Below are 21,504 nucleotides of genomic sequence, written 5' to 3' on the forward strand. Positions count from 1 at the left end.
AATGGCTATCTTCACAGTTGTGGAGACCAGCCTTTATGCATGCATGGCCAATTTAAGGACACCAAGTGGCTAGCCAATACCCCACCCAATTAGTTACGACAACCTACTCCTTGGTCAGTCCTGGTTTACGGTAATCGCCTCCCTACTTCTAGTTGCTTCGCCTCTTGTCCATGGTCCGCACCTATATCCTGTGTGAGATAGAGCTATATTGGGTGGATTAGCATTAGCCATTTGTCTACACCATTGCGCTTAAGGTCTCGCATCAAAAGTCTCCAGCTATTAATCCATACGTTTTCCATACACCAATGCCGCAGTTTTTAACATTTTCTCATAGTCAAGATTGATGGTACTTCACCTCCCTCAACCCAGGATTGTTGGTTTGGAGAACTGACTTACAAGGAGAGAGAGAGTTAACTTTGGCAAAGTAGCACAAATGTATATGGCTTGTGTGAGAACCTTGTTGGCTAAGTCAAGGAAGATTTCTCGAGTCCTCAACCAATCTAAGTTCACTAATTAACTTGTATGCATGATGCTAAGGACAACGGTTTGTCGCATCATTGTCGTCATCGTCATTCTCTATTCCCAATTTAGAGTCGGCTCCACAAATTCTTGTTCTACAATCTAACTATATCAACAATCACATATTTAACCAAAAGATATAACAAAATTTTTATGTTGGTCGCCAACCTAACATAATTTCTCTTGTTTAGAAAGGTTAGAAATCTACGCCCTTACCATTCAAGGACCCCACCATGCACTTATCACCTTACTACTTCTATGTCCTCAAGTGAAGGACCCTAGGCCAAGGTTTCTCTCTCTCTCTCAATCTAGTTTAAGCCCCTCCATCTAGAATAAGTCACCTCCTAAAAATCTATTTTTAAGATGGGTTTTTGGACCTAATTTTTAATGATATGTAATTGGAGATCGTAAATATGAAAAGATAAATAAAATTTTAAAATTAAAAATAATAATTCTATTAAAAAAATTTGTACAATTAGTTTCAATTTATTTTAGATGGACCTTTGTATCTCGGGGGGACCACAAATGTAGAAATGCGGTCCCCGCCGCATGAAACAGTTTTCCCCATTTAAATGCTTCTCTCTCTCTCTCTTCTCTCTCTCTCTCTCTCTCTCTCTCTCTCCTAATTTGCATTTTTGCTTGTTTCTGAGAGGGACGGTATCCGCCTGCTTCGCCTGAATTAACCAGAGGCTCCACTCCTCTCTAGCTCCAGTCAGTCCTGATTCCAAAACCCTAATTCTCAAGAATTCCAGTCTATACCTGACGTTTTGTTACTGAGAATCCAGTTCCTGTTTGTGAAAACCCCAGTTTGTGGGTGTCAGTCTGCGAGTAAAACCCTGGTTTGACGAACCAGAGCTTCTACATCAACTTCATGGCTGACTCACGAACTAATCTTTATGATGCAGCATTTCCTTTGAAATATTTCCCGGAACATACATGACTGGTATGCAAATTGGTGAAAGATTAATGCGCAGTCATTTCACCAATGCATTTTTAGTTACCCTAAATTCATAGAAGATTTCATCAGGGCAATGATGGTGTGCTCTCTGGTTCATTGTTCTGCATTGTTGCCTAGTTGCACATTGTTACCCAATTATTCATTGTTGCCCAAGCAATTATGGAATTTGAGCCAGAAACACCGCCATAAAAGGTTAGTTTCCCATCAAGTTTTATGTTTGGCAATATCATCGGAGACTGATGAGAAGATAACGAAAAACGTGGTTAAATTGCTTCAACTATCTGCAACTTTAACAGTGGTCTCCTATTCTGCACATCAACCCCATGGACTGGCAAAAGTTGTAGAGAAAGAGAAAAAGAAATCAAAAACTTCAAAAAAAGTTGGCACGTTATCACCTGAAGAACTCAAAGCATGGTCTAAGGGCCTTCCCAGTGTGACAGAAAGGATTCCTTACACAGAGATTCTCTCTCTAAAGAAAGAAAACAAACTTAAACACATAATAAAGCTCCCAACTGTAGCTCTAAAGCGAAGGCCCGGACCTATTTTAGTGGTATTGAATGATGGTAGGGTTTTAAGAACAGTCATTCCTACTGTAGAGAGAGATGGAAGGTTTTGGGATACATGGGATGAATTGCACATGAATTCGATGTGCATAAATGCATACACCCCACCGCTGCAAAAGCCTGAAATCCCAAAACCATTTTTGGGTTTCTTACAAAAGGTACCTCGTTGGCTTTTCTCTATCTTTCAGGCCAAACCCAAATCAAAGCGAGTATTGGAGCTTGAAATGGCCCAAAAGGAGTTGCAGAGGAGGCGAAAAGAGGAGCTTGCCAGGGTTAGGATAGATACGGAAGGGATGGAAAAAGCTCTTAAAGCACAGAAGAAGCTTGAGCAGAGGGAAAAAAAGAGAGAACTGAGGAGAATCAAACACGAGCAGTCTCTTAAGCAAGCAAGGCGTAGTTCTCAGCAAATGGATGCTTTTTGGATCAACCTTGCTCACAATTCAGGTGTAACTACTGTAATTGGGATATTCTTTTTCTATATATTTTATCAAGTGGTGGTTGTTAATTATCGAAAGCATCAGAAAGATTATGAGGACAGGATCAAGATACAACAGGCAGAGGCAGAAGAGAGGAAGAAGATGCGGGCTTTAGAAAGGGAATTGGAAAGCATCGATGTTGATGATGATGATGAGAATGAAGGGGAGGGTGAGAAAAACCCGTATCTCAAAATGGCGATGAAGTTCATGAAATCGGGCGCAAAGGTTAGGCGTGCCCGTAGTACGAGGCTACCCCAGTACTTAGAGAGGGGTGCTGATGTTAAGTTTTCAGATGTTGCTGGTCTTGGTAAGATACGACTCGAGCTTGAAGAGATTGTGAAATTTTTTACACATGGTGAAATTTATCGCAGAAGAGGAGTGAGGATACCAGGTGGAGATCTTACCCTTTTGAAATAGCTTTATTTGTTTTTTTTTTCTCAATCATATGGCATTCGCATGAGAAAATATCTATTGGGCAATGTCATTATATGACATTTCGACGATTTAGGTGGGATACTTCTTTCTGGACCACCTGGAGTAGGAAAGACACTATTAGCAAAAGCTGTAGCTGGTGAGGCAGGTGTGAACTTTTTCTCAATATCTGCTTCTCAGTTTGTTGAGATCTATGTTGGTGTTGGTGCTTCACGTGTGCGAGCACTTTATCAAGAAGCAAGAGAGAATGTAAGGCTTCCTGAGTTTTACATTGTTTAAATGCTTTTATTTTTAGATTGCACATTTTACAATCCTCTTTCATGTTATGATGCTCCAGTCTGTAGTCATAATCAGTATAATTTTGCACTGCTGTCGTAATTTAGAAATTGATAACCGTTGTACTGCACTAGTGTCCATTAGGAAATATTGAACCGATTCGTTTATAGCTGCTTGCTACTTTTATGGTATTTATATGAATAAGGAGAAATAGGTCAGTTATGGCTCTAAGATTTATACTGCTGATGACCAGTGATAGTGATAATAATTAGAGCTGAGCATAACAAAGCAAGCCATCAATTAGCAGTGAGCAGTGTGAATTTCATCATAGTTGAAATATTGATTCCAAAATAATGCATTCCATACTGCTCCAAAGAAAGGGGTTACATAATGATAATAGCTGTTAACGTTTGAAGTTTGAATTGAACATTTAATAAAAAATTTGTATTGAAGCTTGAACTGTAAAGTAATCCATTATTTCTTGAACATTTAATCAAAAATTTGTATTGAAGCTTGAACTGTAAAGTAATCGATTATTTCCTCTATAATGCTTTGTGGGATGTTTAAGATGCCTGAATCACAAGGTATTCATTACTTGGTAACTGAAGAATTTTTTATTTTTTATTAGTAGTGATGACTACGCAAGTTGAATAATACTTTGATTTCAAGGAAGTTTAATTGTATGTCTTCTATTGTGGAGTGTCACAGTTGGGTTTCTTCTGGAAGGCAATTACAGTTCATAGTTCCATTGTTGGCATTGACATTGTTTCAGTATATATTATTGATATGCTGTTTTCATAGGCACCTTCTGTTGTCTTCATCGATGAGCTGGATGCAGTTGGGAGAGAGCGTGGGCTTATTAAGGGTTCTGGTGGACAGGAACGAGATGCTACTCTCAATCAGGTTGAGAAGCCTTATCAAATAAGAGCTGTACTTGACATTCTTCTTTTATGTAAAGTAAAATAATCAAAAGAAGAGAAAACTTGACATCTATTTCTTATTGATATTTTATGTGTGCTTACCATTGTGATTTTAGCTCCTTGTATGTTTGGATGGATTTGAAGGAAGAGGCAATGTGATCACTATCGCTGCCACAAATAGACCAGATATTCTTGACCCGGCTCTTGTTAGACCTGGACGTTTTGATCGGAAAATTTATATACCTAAACCTAGCGTGACAGGCCGAGTTGAGATTTTGAAGGTAGGATGATACTTGTTTCATCCTTTATCGTCATGTGATAAGTATGACTAGCTACATATTACTTGCTATAAGATGATAAGGTACTACTGTCATTCCTCGTTCTGGATAAAACTAATTGGGTTATCTTTTTTCTTTTCTTTTGGAGATCACGACGACTAGAAATTCTGTCTTCCATATTTTCCTTTGCATGCTACATTCCTTTTTTCTGTAATGTACATTCTTTTTTTATAATATACATATGTTCAAAGAACCTATTGTCATGATCATTCCATGCATCATCATTGGGATTCCGGAACTGACTTGAATGGTTTCGGCATTCATGATTACATCCAGGTTTGAGACCCATGGCTGACCCTACACAAGAATAAATATAGAAGCACTGTAATTAATTCTTGATGTCTGGAGTTTGTGCTTGAGAGGCCGACGAAAGATCCAATCCTTTAAGATTGAGAATTACTATGCTAGAAAATGTGACATATTCTTCCTACTTCCAAATAGGTTGAAAGTTGAATGCTGTATGCATTTGCATACTATTTGATGGGGGATTACTCTTGTTTTCTTAAAGTTCCAAGTTAAATGTGCTATATTTGCTTTCTCTTGAATGATAAGCAACTTAATTACATCATATGAAACGATTTATGTCCATACAACTTAAAAGGTACTGTCAATTGGGTTGTTAATGTCATGGCCTTCAATTGTATTATTTGCTCCTTCATGTCTGTTCGACGCAAGTTGTTTTTTGAATTTTGCAGTAAATGGTTAAGATTTCATTATATTGTACATTTCACCTTCGCTGTGTCTCATAATTACCTGAATTAATTAGGTAAACATAAAGTGCTCTTGTTCCCATATCTTTTTGGATGGGATTGTGTAACCCAATAGGCTGTAAAAAAGCCGTAGTTCAATGAATCAGCATTGTCCACTGAAATGGTGAAAGATGATGGAAAGAAAGCAGGACCCACTATTGGAGTCATTTCCTGTTCTGGTTGATTCCACCCTCTTGCCGTCACCATCTGTCCGTTCATCATTTTAGCAAATGGTGATGACCTAATGAAGTATGGTCTTCCCTAAGTGGAGTGTAATATATTTTTACATTCTTAGATTGTATACATGCTTAATGCCACTCAAGTGTGTTGAATAATCTCAGTTGCATATGTTAGATGCTTTGCTCCACTTCCACTCTTATCCTCTCACTGTTTTTGTGCTTCCAGTTTGCTTTTTCACCTACTAGATATTTAGGATTTTTTATAATTGACTTTTATTGTTGATTTTCCTTTACCTCTTTGTATTTCTTGAGAGTCCTCTTATTTCATGTTGGTGGAAGTTCTGAGGTTGTAACTTTCAAAAAAAAAAAAATAAATAAAGAAAGAAAAAAAGAACAAGGGGTAGTTTTGAATTAGTTTGTGCCTACAGGTACATGCTCAGAAGAAACCAATGGCTGATGATGTAGACTACATGGCTGTTGCTACTATGACTGAGGGAATGGTTGGGGCTCAGCTGGCCAATATTGTTGAAATTTCAGCCATCAATATGTTGCGTGATGGAAGAAGTGAGGTAAGCCACTGGATGTTATAAGTAACTTTGTTTCTTTCCGTGATTTTTCGTATAACATAAGAGTGGCACATGTGGTATAATGTGTTTCGAATCCATTTTCTATCTTCTAGGAACTTGTGGGGTTGATGCATTTTCATTTGAATGTGCAACTTTTTGATATTTGGTTTTTGTTTTCTCTTTTTTTTTTTTTTGTATGCCATTTGTTTCTGTGCTTTTTCAAAGCCATGCACTTTACCCAGGAATCCTGCAGGGGGCTTGAAGTTCACCCTGATGGATGAGAAAATAAATGTGTAGCATTAGCACTTATGGAGCAAATGAATATCTCATTATTGTATCTTATTTGGTTATGGAGATTGCCTTAACAATTTATTTGTACTTGTGCAGATTACAACGGATGACTTACTGCAGGCTGCACAGATTGAAGAGAGAGGAATGCTTGATAAGAAGGAGAGGAGCCCAGAAATGTGGAAGCAACTTGCTCTCAATGAAGCTGCCATGGCTGTTGTAGCTGTGAATTTTCCCGACATGAAGAACATTGAATTTGTAATGCTCTCTCTTTAGTCACCATGTCCCTTTTTGTTAAGCAGTTAGGTTCATGTTGTGTTCACAAATTGTCAATATATCTGTGGTTTTGTTCATGTGAAGTCTCAAACCTTGGCTTCTTATATTTGAAAGAGAACCAAAAATTTTAGTTCAAGCAAGATCTTTGGTTTTTAATCATTTCATGGAAAACATTGCCCCAGGTACTAGACTTTTAAGTGGTTTAAATCTATAGGATGTTTTAGAGACCTATTATTATCCTGTTTTTTGATCTGTTATTCTACTGGATGAAACACGTGTTTCTAATGCTTGAGTTACTCCATGCTTGGAAAGGCTATCAAATCTTTTGATAGAAGGGATCAATGCTACCTCTACTCACATCATTCCATCTGATACTTCCAATCCTGGGGCGATGTTTACCCCAAACGTTTCTTGTGATTTCTTTCACTTTGTCTTCCTGTCCTGTCCATGTAATGAAATGACATTTTAGACTGGAACGGTGTCAATTAAACTTGTTTCAATACTTTCATGTACATGCCATGGAGAAAGTTACAGATTCCAGGGAAACCTATCATAAAGGTCCGCCCTAGAAAAGAATTAGGAATGAATTAGACCATAATCTACCATCTCTTGGCGATGGTAGGGTGAATGTCCACTCTGAAATTGGATAGTGTTATTCAAGTATACGACTGCCTGTGTAAGAAAGGCTATAAATAGAACCTGGGCTATAGGAAATTTTCCCTATATGGAGACTTCAGGAGTCTCCCAAGAGTCGTTCTGAATTGATCATAACCTGCACCTCTGGATAATTTATGATTATTATCACTCAACTCCCCCCTCAAAAAAAAAACCAAAAAATAAAAATAAAAATAAAAACAACCACACACACACACACAACAAAAAAAGCTTTGCTCTATGTATGTTTTTAAGTTTGTGTGGTGTTAAGTATTCTAAGGATGTGTGATTCTTACTCTTGATCAGTTTGTTGATATCTTAACTTTGTTGAGTAGGTCACCATTTCTCCCAGAGCAGGCAGAGAACTAGGTTATGTTCGAGTTAAAATGGATCATGTGAAATTTAAAGAAGGGATGCTCAGGTTTGTTTGGGATAATATCTCATTGTGCATTAGTGTCATTTATTTTTATCCCAATTCACTTGCTTTTCTCAAATAAATGTAAGGTAGAATCCCATCATCTGAATCTGAATTTGTGTTGTTTACGGGCAGTCGTCAGTCTCTCCTGGACCATATTACACTGCAGTTAGCCCCACGTGCAGCAGATGAACTTTGGTTCGGTGAGGATCAGGTAATATATTCTTTACTTTTTCCCATTTTTATAATTCTCTTATGGGCAACACAGTAGTATTTTACGTCCATTTTTCCATGATTTGCAATAAGAAAAAGGTAGATATCTGATCTGGGATCAAATAATTATAGAGGCTTTCATTGTAACTGTCTGAGGGTCAGTTGGAAATGAGAAGTTTATCACTTAGTCTGAGCTAGATTTCTATTTCAATTCTGCTATTGCATATAACAAATCAGTGGATGTGATTTCCACTTATTCTTACAGCAGCTTTCATGTAACTACAAGCGGCATCCATTGTCTCTTGTTCATTTTTGTATTCCCTAATGGGAGAGTTGTTGCCCTTAGTTGCACGAACCTTGTGCTTGGGTACTATCTGACTCCCAAAACTAATACTCCCATGATGATTCATAGGTGAATTTTTTTGTGTGGTAACTTATGAGTACCTTCCACCACTTATGGAGGGAGTCAATTAGGTGGTAGATTGTTTTGCTAGATGGATGTATTGAAAGACTCTCTTAAAGTAGATATTATAATTTGCAGATTGATCAAACCTTACTCCAATTTTGTATAGGACTGTTATAGGAGGATTTAGTTCACGGGGAGGAATTCGTTTTTGTAACCGTACTTGTACATTCACTTTCTGATTCAAATGAAGTACAGTGAATTACTTAAGATTTCTGGATGATTTCTATTGGAAAATTGTCTCCACCCTTCCTTGCTCCTGTTCCTGTAATGCCTCTAGTGACCAAGATGTAACATGAATCCACTAAAAAAGGAACTAAAATATGAAATCAATCATGAATATGAATGGTTAAATTTCGTAAGTAGTCGATAGTTTGAAATCTAGTTCTGTTTATCGGTGCTATTTTTAATATTTTTAGACTAGTAACTTGCTATGATAAATGCACAGTTGAGCACAATTTGGGCTGAGACAGCTGATAACGCAAGGTCAGCTGCACGAAGCTTTGTTCTTGGTGGTCTATCCGAGAAATATCATGGCATATGTGACTTTTGGGCAGCAGATCGTCTCAATGTAAGGGTTCTTTGTTACTCATTGAATGTAGATATTTGGACTCAAACTTACAAGAATTTTATCTATATTACTCTCCATATTTAGGAAATAGATGAAGAGGCAATGCGGGTTCTTGACATGTGTTATCAGCGAGCAAAAGAGGTATACTTGTCTACTGGGTGATTCCTGTTTACAATAATCTACTCTCTCTTACTTTGTGCATGTATGTTTTTCTTTTTCTTTTTTCTTTTCTTTTTTTTTGCAAGAAAGGTAACAATCAAAGTTATATAGATAATGCCTACATTAAAAATGCTTTTGGGAGCCATGTTTGTTTGATGCAATTTCAATTGGACAAAATGTTGCACTATGGTAGCTTTTGCTGTGATGGACACATACAGACCAGAATGGATGATATATTTCTGCACCTTACAGATAGCAACTCTCAATGTGCCTCTCTACAGTGATGGAGTTGACACATTTTTTTGACATTGTCAATATATTTGGGAATGGTGGGAAAATGAAAGTAAAGCAAATGAAATATTCGAAAAGGGAGGGGAGGAGGGGGGGGGGGGGGATCTAAGGTCACTGTTCGCCTCTTTTCACTCCATGTGTGTGTGTGCGCTTGTGTTGTTACTACGAAATTAGAAGGCAAGGAAACAAGAGATGCTTACAAGAAGCAAGCAACCATTCGATTCACTAAGCACGAAAACACACTTTCAAAGGAATGGGTTCATGAGTTTCCTGGATCGGTTTAGCGGACCCTCTTAGACCACCAAGTGTATATGATACCAGGGCAAGCCCACCCACTGTGTATGATCGGATGGCAGATTCGATCGAGGATTTGACATGATTTCTTGCGGAGAATTCAGCCTACCTTGCTCGTTCTTAAGCGAGAAGAATATCATGCGTTCGATTCAAAATCCCGGATGATCCGATAGAGCGAGATCGATCCAATTCGAATCTGTTTCCAAATTTTGATATTCTTTCCTTGCTTTGATTCTGATAATCAATAGCCGAATTAGCCAAAATTGTTTCCAAATTTTGATATTCGTTCATACAAGTTTTGGCTAATTCAGCTATGGATTTCTTGGGGCTCTTTTGTGAACTTGGGTCGTTTAGGGGGGGAACACCCACTCAGACCCTAGAGAAAGAGATCTGAAAGGCCATATATGAGTTATCCGACCTCCGATTGAGCTTAAATTTGGGATTTAAACCTTTTGACAAAGTTTCTTTCTAACATAAAAATTTCAGACCATTTGGCCATGGGTTTCATAGAGCTCCTTTGTAAATTGAGCGCCGATTTGGGCACCCACTTTGCACTTTCAACTTTATGGAGCCGGATCGTGGTCACGTGTCATCGACTTGGCTTGATTCTTGGAGGGTAGTCTCGAGGTACCTTAGATTAAAGTTCAAAACCCTCAAATTGCAGTTTAGAGCAAGTTTGATCGTGCTTTTTTCTGGGTCGTCTAATTGCCAGCTTGATCATACAACTAGCTTGGTTTTTCTTCATTTTTAGCCGAGGGCTTCCTATCATCATCTTAGAGGTATCTATGGATTTTGGGCCCCAATCTGAGGCAGTTTTCACCGATTGTACTCAGTTCTGGTAATTCTTGTGGTATTTCGGCAATTGTTGTGCTGGGTGTTTATTCGGCTGATTGACCTAGTGGGTTGCATTTAGTGGGCCACTATTGTGAGTTATTTCTTCATCTCTTTTATTTAGGGCAACGAAATGCCCTTCAAAAGTCCAAAATCTGGGGTTTCACCTCCCCCCCCTTTCCACATGCCTTCTCTCCCTCTCCCTTTCTCTCGTGTTTTTCCTCTGCTAACTTGTTGTTACTGTTTCCCTTCTCTCCAGAGATCTAGGCACAAACTTTGCATTGTATCAAAGCATTAAGCAATGCCTATAGTGATCAACATTTGCATCCATCTTTTTTATATCCCTAGATCGAAGTTTGGAACAATCCCTAGGGTTTGCACCCTTTTTCACGATGATCAAATGCCTGCAACTTTCTCGCCGAAATGATCAAGACTAATCCTAAGTGTTTAGAGATTATACAAGACTGCATCTTTAAAATTGGGAAAGCTTCCATTTATCAGATTCTCTTCTAGGAAGTTGCTTTTATCCATTAAATGGCAGATCAAAGAAATCTACCTTCAAGGGAGACAATTGTCATGCAAATTGGTGCTGTCAAGTTGAATGACAGCAGCTATTTTGACAAATCCATCCAAGTGCTTGTATCCTTCGAACCCTAAGTATGTAGAGTGAATGGCATTGGATTCACTTATTATGGCATGGATCCTTAGTTTTATAGATGAAACCATTAGCCTCGATTCAACCAAGGAGATCTGGGGCACCTTAAAAGAGAAATTTTGTCAAAAAGATAATATTGCTAGTATGTACTAGCTTTTAGAGGTATAGCCTTGTGCTCTCAATGAGAGCAATCTTTTTCGGAATATTATGGAGCACTTAAAAGCATGTACAAGGAACTTAAGGCTTTATAAGCCCTCGCCATGTAAGTGTTGAACTGTAATCTTGGAAGGGGAAAGGCAAGTTGGGAAGATGCATATTTTCGAATTCCTAGTTGGTCTTTAATGATATGATCATGAGATAGTTGATACACATGTATTATCCACTAAGAAATTACCATCGATCAATGTTGTCTATGTTCTTCTTCAAAAGGAAGAATTGGCCAAGAGATTAGTCCTTTTGTAGTTTTTGTGGGACAAAGTTGCCTTTGTAACTTATAGTGTATATGTAAAATACATAAAACACAAGCCTTGGCCAATCACTTGGCCACAACCATGGTTTCCTTTTGTTTCTCTCTCACATTATCAATGTACGTGCTCTTGTCAAGCCTGGGCCAACCTCTTACTTTACCCTTCACATGGACAATAACTACAAGTGAGAGGAGGAAAAGCACGAGAGAGGCCCATGGGAGGGTCCATGCACTCAACATCTCACATGTGGGTGACTACTTTGTCTCCGACGCCCTCTCCAAAAATCACTGGCAGACTATCTTTGAAATTCATGGCTGTCTATGGCCCTAACTCAATGATTTAGCCCAGAACACTGCTCTTGAGTATCTAGATAAGAGAGAAGCTTAAAGTTTACAAGAGGAACTGCAGAAGGAAAAATTAGTTATTGAGTCTATTCTTTTATGTTTTTTCTTGAATCATTTTATTCACATAGGGGCAAAAGTAATAATTTCTGGAGTCTTTATGTCCTTTTATTCACTTAAAGTCTTTTATAGCAAATGGCCATGATTAAATGAGATGGATGGCCAGGATTAAGTCTTGTTTAGGGTTTTCTTATATAAGGGATGTACTCAAGCATAATGGATGATCATGACACTAGGGCAGCAAGTGCTCCCTCTTTTATCTCTAGTTCTTGAATTTTTCTCTAATTTTGGATCTTCCCTATCTTCTTCTTTGCTAAAACCCTAGCTCAAGCTACTAGGTTTGCATCAGGTTGGTATCACAACCTGAAGATCAGTAAGGACGGTATTTTAACATGTTACTGTATCACAATATTGTAGTAAGTTACTGTAGCATGATACTATAGGGTCAATTTTTGTGCCCTAGATCAACAAAATGCCTCCATGTAGAGGAAGAGGAGGAAAAGCGGCAACCGTAGAAGCCATTGATGCTAATCACGAGAAGGGATTGTAGACTTGAGGAGATTGGTTGAAACCCTAGCTTTGCGTTTGGCACTGATGGAAGCCCCATCTCAAGAGGATGAGATCGAGGCAGATGAGGAGTCTATAAATCCCTTCCATGATCAAGCTCCAAGCAGAGAGGTAGCTGATCATATGGATATGGATAATAGGAGGTGGTGGGAAATCGGCTTCAAGGTTGAGATCTTAGAATGTTATGGAAGTCTATCCGAGGAAAAGCATGGAGAAACTTTGTTCTCATCAAATAGTTCTCAAGATCAGCATGTTGTGGACTGGGACTCACTGGCAATATTTGACAAGTACCTAGATGAAGATTTGGGTGTTACGGAAGAAGCGGATGATCATAGTTTTAATGGTTATCCAATCCATAAAGAGGATCAAGAAGAAGATCCTACCATTGGACATGGTGAATGTCAAGGAGTTGTTACCAAAATATTGGAGGTAATTGGTTTTTAGTCCCCAGAGAAAGTAGTGAGGGGAATGGTGTTGACGGAGGTAATGATGACGATGTTCTTCTTTTTGGAGTTTTACGTGAATATGGAGTATCATGTGAGGTGCGCCCCAAGGGTTTGGTGATATTTTCCTATGAGTATTTTGCTATTGAGTTCAATATAGAAGCTGGCCATCGTATGGGTGCTTATGTGATTTATGATGTTGGAATTCAACTTCAACCATGTTTTTATTTTGAGTGGAGAACCTTTGTATCTAATCACTATGTGTGGAATGGCCAATCAATCATTGGTGGACCTGAACTTGAACCGGTCATGGAGCTCTCAACTGAGTTGTTCAGTCACATAGGCTTTCGCTTTCGGCTTGAAGGATTCTGTTCCGTAAGTAACTCAGTGAGTACTTTCTAAGAAGAGCTTGAAAGAAGAAAAAAAGAAATGAAAGATGTATCACTAGTTTTGCAGACTATTCCTATGACTCTTATTAGAAGTGTGCGAAGAAAACAGCATGAAGAAAACTACAGGGCGCGCTAGCTGCAAAGAAAACGTAGTGCGCACTAGCGCACGTAGGCTTTCAAGCCAGTGAAGACTACTTGAAATCTTTGTCTGCGTGCTTCAGGAGATTCCGTGAGTCACATAGGCTTCGGCTTCCAAATGAATTTGGTAGATAGTATATAGTAGTGCCAGTGTTAAAAAATGCAGATTCGAGTGCCTAGGCATTTTGGGTGCTTGGCTGCCTAGGTACCTGCCAGAGACGAGGTGCCTTCACCAAAATTGTAGCCCCCCCCGCCCCCCAAAAAAAAAACAGGGGAGTTCTTAGGGCATGGTTTTAAGTCTTTGGGAGTTTTTAGGGCAATTTTAGAGCCCCAAACTCCTCATGAAATAGTCGAAAATGTAATAGTACAATCACATAATAGATTTACGGATAAAAGTCTCAAAGAGATTGTAACTTGTAAGATATTAAAATACTTGAAATCCCAAATATCATTGTAGGAAACTAGAAGTCTAGACTAGAAACAATTACACCAAGTCAACAAGGCAAAATAAAAAAAACAAATACATCAGGTCATCAACCAAACATGTAAATATATCGTAAAAGAAAAAAAAAGGTAAAAGAAAAAACACATGATTCGCATCATAAAACGTTGTAGTAAAATACAATCAAAACCCTCTTTCAAATATGATAATACTTTAAAAATATCAAAATCAAACGATGTCGGTGCAAACTTCGTCTATTGGGTCGCCAAAAAATCAACTACTTTCAACCTTTTTTCTCCATCCTTGTCAACGAATCCCCGAAAGGCTTTTTCCCCTCTACTAGGGGGCCTAGGCAAGGAGACCCTCTCTCCCCCATCTTATTCGCCATTTCGACAGAAGTGTTTAGCCTATCCATTTCCAGGGTGTTCAATACCGGCCTCATGCAAGGTTTCTCTTTTGGCACAACTGTGACACATCTCTAATACATGGATGACACCTTGGTCTTCTGCAATGGCATCTCGGAATAGGTTCCTTAGATGCTTTGAATTCGCCACGGATTCAAGGTGAACTTCAATAAATCTAAAATGATGGGGGTAGCAATGGATTTTCCTACCCTCAAGTTCTTTGCAAATAGCTGGGGGTGTGGGGTAGAGAACTTTCCCTCCAATTACCTTGGTTTACCGCTTTGTATCGGCAAACCCAAGAAGCGAAACTGGTCCCACATAGTTGACAAAGTAGACTACAAACTAGTAGGTTGGAAGGGCCGCTTCTTATCACCAGGGGGTAGACTCACTTTAATCAAGGTCACTCTGGCGACCATCCCGGTTTGGTACATGTCTATCTTCCATATGCCAATTTCCATTTGTTCCCTCGAATAGATTATGTGAAGGTTCTTTTGGTCAAGGGATGCAGAAAATCATAAGTTCCACCTCATCCAATGGGAGAAGCTCTGTCAGCCGAAAAGGTGGGGAGGCCTCGGGATCATAAGTCTGAGGAAGCATAACCTGGCACTTTTAGGCAAGTGGTGCTGAAGGCTGCTCACTCTTAGCGGCCACTTGTGACCCGACATCCTAAGACACAAATATCGCCTGCCACCCTCCCCTAGGTTACCTTCTTGCCACATTCATAGCAGATCCTTGGGGATTTGGGACACGCATTTTGTTTTGGAAGGATCTGTGGCATGGTCAATCTCCGGAGAGATTCCCAGCTCTTTACTCGCTGGCCTGTTTTCAAGATTCTCCGATGGCCGAGGAAATGATGATCACGGTGTCTAGAAGATCTTGGAATCCTATTTTCAGATGCCCCATAAATGATGGTGGACTTTCACAGTTTGTGATTCTTTCTGCCGAACTACAAGGGTGTTTCCTAGCCCTTCACAGTGAAGACCGCATTACTTGGACGGCAGTGGCCTCGAGGATTTTTTCGGTGGCTTCGTTCTTCCAAAAGTTGACACAGCCTCCTACCCTCTCACCCCTACTTCTATTGTGGCACAGGTATGGTCTTCTTTTACACCTCCAAAGTTGAAGATTTTCATGTGGATTGCTCTTTCAATGAGGGTTCTTACTGTAGACCAGTTGCAAAGAAGCGGTATTCCCATTCCCAACCGTTGTGTTTTGTGTATAGTGGATGAGGAAACAAATACCCACTTATTCCTATTGTCCATTCGCCTTTAAATGGGGGAAATCCTTTGTCTCTTCAAAGTCCAATGGGTGCTACCGGCTACTGTCCCTAACATTATCTCTACTGTCCAGCCTCATGGGCCAAAGGCTGGCATGTTATGTGGAAATTGGCGGTGGCCGGTGCCATTTGGATAGAACGGAACAATAGCATTTTCTGGGGAGAGCATTCTTCTTGGTACAACACCTTCGTCAAACTCAAGTCCATGCTGATCTTTTGGGCGACCAATCGTAGATACTTCAAAGGTATGCCTACTATGGCCTTTGTCCAAAATTGGGAGGCTGCCCTCCTACACAATAGCAAACGCCTTTCCAGGGCTGTGCTAGGGAGACCTCCTGCGCAGGGCACTTTCAAGCTTAACTTCGATGGTTGTTCTTTGGGTAACCCAGGGCCCTCGGGTGCTGGTGCGATACTCAGAGATCACAACAGCACCACTGTGGCCTCCTTAACCAAGCTTATAGGCCATATTGACTCCAGTGAAGCTGAGGTCATTGCCTTGCTGGAAGGACTCAAACTCGCAATACCTCTTGAAATCGAATCTCTCACTATAGAGGGTGATTCCAAGAATATCATCACTTGGGCTTCTACCTCTACTCTTCAACCGTGGCAGTTGGCTCTTCTTTTTGACGAAATTAACCACCTTTGCAGGGATACGCTCGTCTTTTGGAAGCGAGGGAAGGTAACCAGGCAGCAGACACCCTAGCTAAGAAGCAGCGACCTCGGCTGGGTCCTAAACTACTACTTTTTGTTGGATATCGGCGCTGGACTATATTTTGGCTGTAACCTTCGCTTAAAAGGCTCTCTTTTTTCTTTTTTGGCTGTAAACTTCCTTGAGAAGGTTTTTTTATTTCTTTGAACTTTGGAGCATCCATGTTGTGGATTGCCCATCTTTCTGATCAATTTAAGGTTAACATTCTCAAAAAAAAAAAAAAAAACCCTAGCTCAAGCTACTAGGTTTGCAACACTCAGCTACTACTCTATCTGGTTGCTTCTCGGACCTCTCAGACTTGGTGCATTGATGGCGACTTTAACGTAGGATATCCTAGTCTATGCTTGTCTTAATCGGACCTTATCTCCAGAAATCATCTCCTCGACATACTTCTCCACGGTGCTCAGTTCACTTGGTGCCGTTCACCCTTTCTTCCAACCTGTCCCTATTCAAACTAGATAGATTCCTCCTTTCCCTCGCTTGGGACAATGCGCTCCCTGGCACCCATGCCATTGCCCTTCCTAAACCCACTTTTGACCCATTTCACTTCCCTCGCTTGGGACTTTGCGTTCCCTGGCACCCATGCCACTGCTCTCACCAAACCCTCTGACCCATTCTCTTGGACACATTGCCAGCCACCAGAGGACCAAAACCCTTCTGTTTTGAATTGGCCTGGCTCGAGGAGAGCCTAACTTCATGTCCCTTATCCCGTCCTGGCTGAAATCCTTTTCAATCCAGGTCCATTGCTGGGCAGGTTTCTGCCTACAATGGAAACTGCAACTTCTTAAAGTTGCCTTAAAGGACTGGAGCCGAAGTCCTTTTCGATCCAGGTCCATGACTGGGTGGGTTTCCGCCAACAATGGAATTGCAACTTCTTAAAGTTGCTTTAAAGGATTAGAGCCGCCGACTTCCATGAAGCTTCCGTGCGCAGAAAGAAGCTCTGCTCCATTCCCTCCAGCACTGGTATGCCACCGAAGGACGCCTAGTCTTGACCCCTGACGAAAGAAACCAAAAACCACAAACCAAGTGCAGTTACCAGCTTCTCCTTCGCAAGCGATCTAATAGTCCCAACCTTCCAGGGTAAAATTCCTCAATTATGCCGACGTCAACACATCCTTTTTTCACAAAATTGTCAATTGCAGAAGGTGTGACAATACCATCTCCCAATTTGAAGTTGATGAATGTGTCCTTGAACAAGTTCCTCAGGTGAAAAAGGCAATCATCGACTTCTTCAAGCACCTCTTTACGACCCCTTCAGGCCCCAGATTGAGGATGGCCAATTTGTCCTTCCAAACTGTTCCACCTGACAAGGCGGCCTGGCTTGAACGCCTTTTTGCAAAAGAGGAGATCCTTGAGTCACAACCGCTCCCCTGGACCAGATGGATATCCAGTGGCGCTTTTAAAATTTTTTTGGAACTCCCTTCAATCCGACCTGCTTACCTTCTTTGAGGAATTTCACGCGAGAGGCATCATTCACAAAGCCATGAATGCAACTTTGATTGTTTTAATTTCCAAAGTTGACGGGGCAGGAGAGATTAAAGACTTAAGGCCTATTAGTTTGATCAATAGCTTTTACAAGATCCTCTCCAAGGTACTTGCCTCTAGGCTGAGAGAGGTCCTCAGGTGGGTTATCTCCTCGAATCAAGGGACCTTCTTCAAGGAGGGCCAGATCCTCAACAAAGCCTTAGTCACTCACAAATGCATTCGCTCTAGAAACCTAGCCAAGGTCCCAGGCGTGGTCATCAAACTGGATTGGGAGAAAACCTATGACCACGTCGACTGGGCCATCCTAGACAATACCCTTTGGAGGATGGGTTTCAGGCATCGCTGGAGGTTATGGATCCGCGGTTGCATCTTCAACCCTTTCTTCTCCGTACTTATCAATGGCTTCCCCTAATGTTTCTTCCCCTCATCTAGAGGCCTTAGGCAAGGTTACCCTCTTGCACCATTCTTGTTTGCCATTGTCACTGAAGTCTTCAGCAGATACAGCTCTGGGAAGTATCAAGACACCCTCCTAAAAGGTTTCAAAACCAGGAGCCATGGCTGAGAGATCATGCATCTCATTTATGCCGATGACACCCTCCTCTTCTATGATGCCCCCACCCAACAGGTTGACTCGTTACTCCTGTTCCTCAAATGCTTCTAAATGGCTGTCTGATTCAGAGTGAACATGGCTAAATCCAAGATGATTGGAATGTCTGTTGAGACCCCAAGTCATCAGTCTCGCGGATCGATGGAGTCGCAAAGTGGACTTGCCATCTTCAAAATTGGGTCTGCCGTCGTGCGTTGGCAAGCCTGAACAACGCCAATGGAGCCATATCATCCACAAATTCGATCAGAGGCTTGCAGGATGGAAGAGTAGGTTTCTTTCTTCCACGGATCATATGACCCTCATCAAGGTCACTCCAAAATACCCATTTTCTAGATGTTGCTCTTCCATATGCCTTCTTCCGTCACTGTCTGCCTAGAACAACTTAGAGCAACATATGCCTTCCTCCGTCACTGTCTGCCTAGAACAACTTAGAGCAACATATGCCTTCCTCCGTCACTGTCTGCCTAGAACAACTTATGAGAAGCTTTCTCTGGTTGGGAGAGGGGGGCAGAAAGTACCACTTGATCTCTTGGCCAAGGTTGTTTACCTAAGTCCCAAGGGAAACTAGGTATCCGCAACCTAAAAACTAACAACTTAGCTCGTCAAGGCAAATGTTGGTGCACTTTGCCACCTAAGAAAACCACCTCTGACAAGAAGTCCTACAGTACACATACTGTTGTCTGTATTCTGCCTGGCTTCCTATTTGCAGAGCCACCAGCAATTCATCTAGATTGTGGAGATCTCTGCTACACAGCCACAACCTCTTCAAAGACCACATTCGCTTCTGACCTCAGCTTGGTAGCATAATCCATTTCTGTTTGACCGTTGGATTGGCCACTCCCCATTGAGGGAACGTTTCCCCAGTTTGTTCCTCCTTGCTAGAGACCCCCAGGCGACAGTGGCCGATGACTTAAAAAACACTGGGCACTGTTAGGATTTGGAATCCCAACTTTAGGAGGCCCCTGGTGGACTACGAGGTGCCAGACTTCCTGGCCATGTCCTCCCTTCTACAGTCGGCTTCCCTCCCAACCCTAGGTGCCGATAAGATCGTTTGGTCTCCTGCCCCCTCAGGGGTCTCCTCGCTATCCTCCTCCTACTGCAAACTTCAAATGCCCCCAACCTTACCAACCACGCCCCCTTCCATCGCTGCCAGAGACTGGTTGACTCTTGTCCCTCCCAAAGTCCAAGTATTCATCTGGATAGCCATATCCGAGAGGGCCCTTAAAGTCGATCAGATTCAAAGAAGAGGACTGCGGATACCAAATGATGCAACATATGCACAGCAGAGGAAGAAACCAATGCTCACCTAATTATCCACTCTGACAGCGCAAGAAGCCTATGGGGTGACCTCCAACTATTAACACTTTAAAAAAAAAATAAAAAAATCACCATCATCACCTGAGCCTTATCCCAAGTATCTCTACAAATGCAATGTGTTTGTGCTATTTACAAGCATGATATTCATCAAAAAAGAAAGATTCTGGAGGCATTCGATAAAATTTTGATGATGGATGACAGACATTCGTTAAATGTTACTAACATTTGTTTTGCTTTTTCAGATTTTGCAGAAAAATTGGGGGCTCGTGGATATCGTGGTTGATGAATTAGTCCGAAAGAAAAGCTTGAGTAAGCAAGAGTTCCTTCGTTTGGTTGAAGCCAACAGAAGCAGAGCCATAGAGCCTTCAAAGTCTCAGATAATCGAAATAAGAAATGCCAAACTCGCAGAATTCCGAGAAATGATGATGGTCAAAACAGAAGCAGCTAGTACTGGTATAACATCTGATCAAAATAGTGAGCTAAGCCCATAATAAACAATTAAAGAGAAGTAGAAAGTATGAACACTTTCAATGCGAAAAAGGCAAGCCAATGTGATGGATTGGATAACTAAATACAAGATCAAGAATCAAATTAGACAACATGATATGACGATATCATGTATAAATGTATGATGATATCTCAGCTAATTTGTTCATGTTTATCAATCTCTCGTATGTAGAGTTTCTTATTATTAATCATTATATATGTTATTTCTGCAAAATTCACCTTTACCTTGTGCATCTGGAAATAGTCAGCGTCACCTTGTCATTTCTTATATTATGAGAGAAGCATAAAACGTAGGCACTCAGAACCCTAAAGATAGATTCTAGAGGAAATAAGTGGCCGAAATCAATTAAGTGCTTCCCCAGAAAGAAATATAAGTGGACAGATATAAAATCAATTTCGCGTTCTTTTTTATTTTTCTTTTTGAATTTGAGAAGGATGGCAGTTAGTGAGATTGTATCTTTATTTGTTTATTTATTAGTGAGCGCTTTCTTGTTATGTAATCTTTATTCCAAGTATAAGGGAAAACTTTAAATGTTTCTACAGCTGTATAAGGGAACATGTAAAGCAGTCCGGTAAGGGTTTCTTTGCTGGTACTTTTGTTCGATATCTGATACACTCGAGTTCGGGCCATCCATCTTGTGCCACTGTGAGCTTTAGCTATGTAAGATATCTCTCCCTCTCTCTCTCTCTCTCTCTCTCTCTCTCACACACACACACACACCGAAATTGATTTTGCAGTTTTTCTTGTCCTTGCAGTCACCCATGGGATGCTGATTAGAGCTTTGATCAGGCGAAATTTTGTTCCTAACTGGTGCTGGGAGTTCTATTCTTTACAGCGGAAAAATATCCTGTGAGCTTGGATATTTGAATTGTTCCAAAAGAATGTTAAAATTTTTTCTCCAACTTGTATTTTAATCTGTGCAAGTGAGAGTGGAGTTTTCTATCTGTAGCATTGAACAGTAAATAAAATACAATGAGGGACTGCTACCAAAAGGTGATACCTTTCCAAGCTGCTTTCTCGCAAATAAAATCTTAATCTTATGCATTTATTAAAATATCTTTCCTTTTTATTGTTTTATTGTGCTCTTTGTTAGTTTTTGTAGTTTTTAGTAGCAATTTGATAATGGGTGTGGTATCTATAAGGTTGCAACCTTAAACAATCCAATTACCGTGCACCTCCAAATTTTATCATGACATGTAATTTTCGTGTACAAAATTATTAAGATTATCTTAAAATCTATTTACATATCTTACTATAAAATTTTAAAA

At 40.4% G+C, this 21,504-nt stretch overlaps 1 protein-coding gene across 6 annotated transcripts; it reads left to right on the forward strand.

Moving 5' to 3' along the window:
* Window positions 1-1,075: 1,075 nt before the first annotated feature.
* EMB2083 (AAA-type ATPase family protein) lies at window positions 1,076-21,290 on the forward strand. 6 transcript variants are annotated; one of them, XM_088866853.1, is made up of 13 exons: window positions 1,076-2,907; window positions 3,025-3,197; window positions 4,026-4,127; window positions 4,261-4,425; window positions 5,839-5,979; window positions 6,364-6,522; window positions 7,530-7,615; window positions 7,745-7,823; window positions 8,734-8,856; window positions 8,941-8,997; window positions 19,971-20,181; window positions 20,779-20,896; window positions 20,974-21,290. In XM_088866853.1, exons 1-12 carry the CDS (start codon window positions 1,551-1,553, stop codon window positions 20,784-20,786), a joined length of 2,661 nt encoding a protein of 886 aa, XP_088722979.1. In that variant the 5' UTR covers window positions 1,076-1,550; the 3' UTR covers window positions 20,787-20,896; window positions 20,974-21,290. The 6 variants fall into 6 exon arrangements, with proteins under 6 accessions (XP_088722979.1, XP_006853612.2, XP_088722981.1 ...); XM_006853550.4 differs by having other exon boundaries at window positions 20,992-21,290; XM_088866855.1 differs by lacking the exon at window positions 19,971-20,181 and having other exon boundaries at window positions 1,117-2,907.
* Window positions 21,291-21,504: the final 214 nt, after the last annotated feature.

Source organism: Amborella trichopoda, chromosome 5 (genome assembly GCF_054954075.1).
Source record: "Amborella trichopoda isolate Santa Cruz 75 chromosome 5, AtrichopodaSantaCruz75HAP2 v2.0, whole genome shotgun sequence".
NCBI lineage: Eukaryota > Viridiplantae > Streptophyta > Magnoliopsida > Amborellales > Amborellaceae > Amborella > Amborella trichopoda.

Excerpts from the sequence above, each read along its gene's own strand:
- EMB2083 (XM_088866853.1), top strand. The coding sequence starts at position 1,551 with ATGATGGTGTGCTCTCTGGTTCATTGTTCTGCATTGTTGCCTAGTTGC. Across the intron at positions 6,523-7,529 it reads ACATGAAGAACATTGAATTT|GTCACCATTTCTCCCAGAGC; the intron begins GTAATGCTCTCT and ends TTTGTTGAGTAG. Across the intron at positions 7,824-8,733 it reads TTTGGTTCGGTGAGGATCAG|TTGAGCACAATTTGGGCTGA; the intron begins GTAATATATTCT and ends ATAAATGCACAG.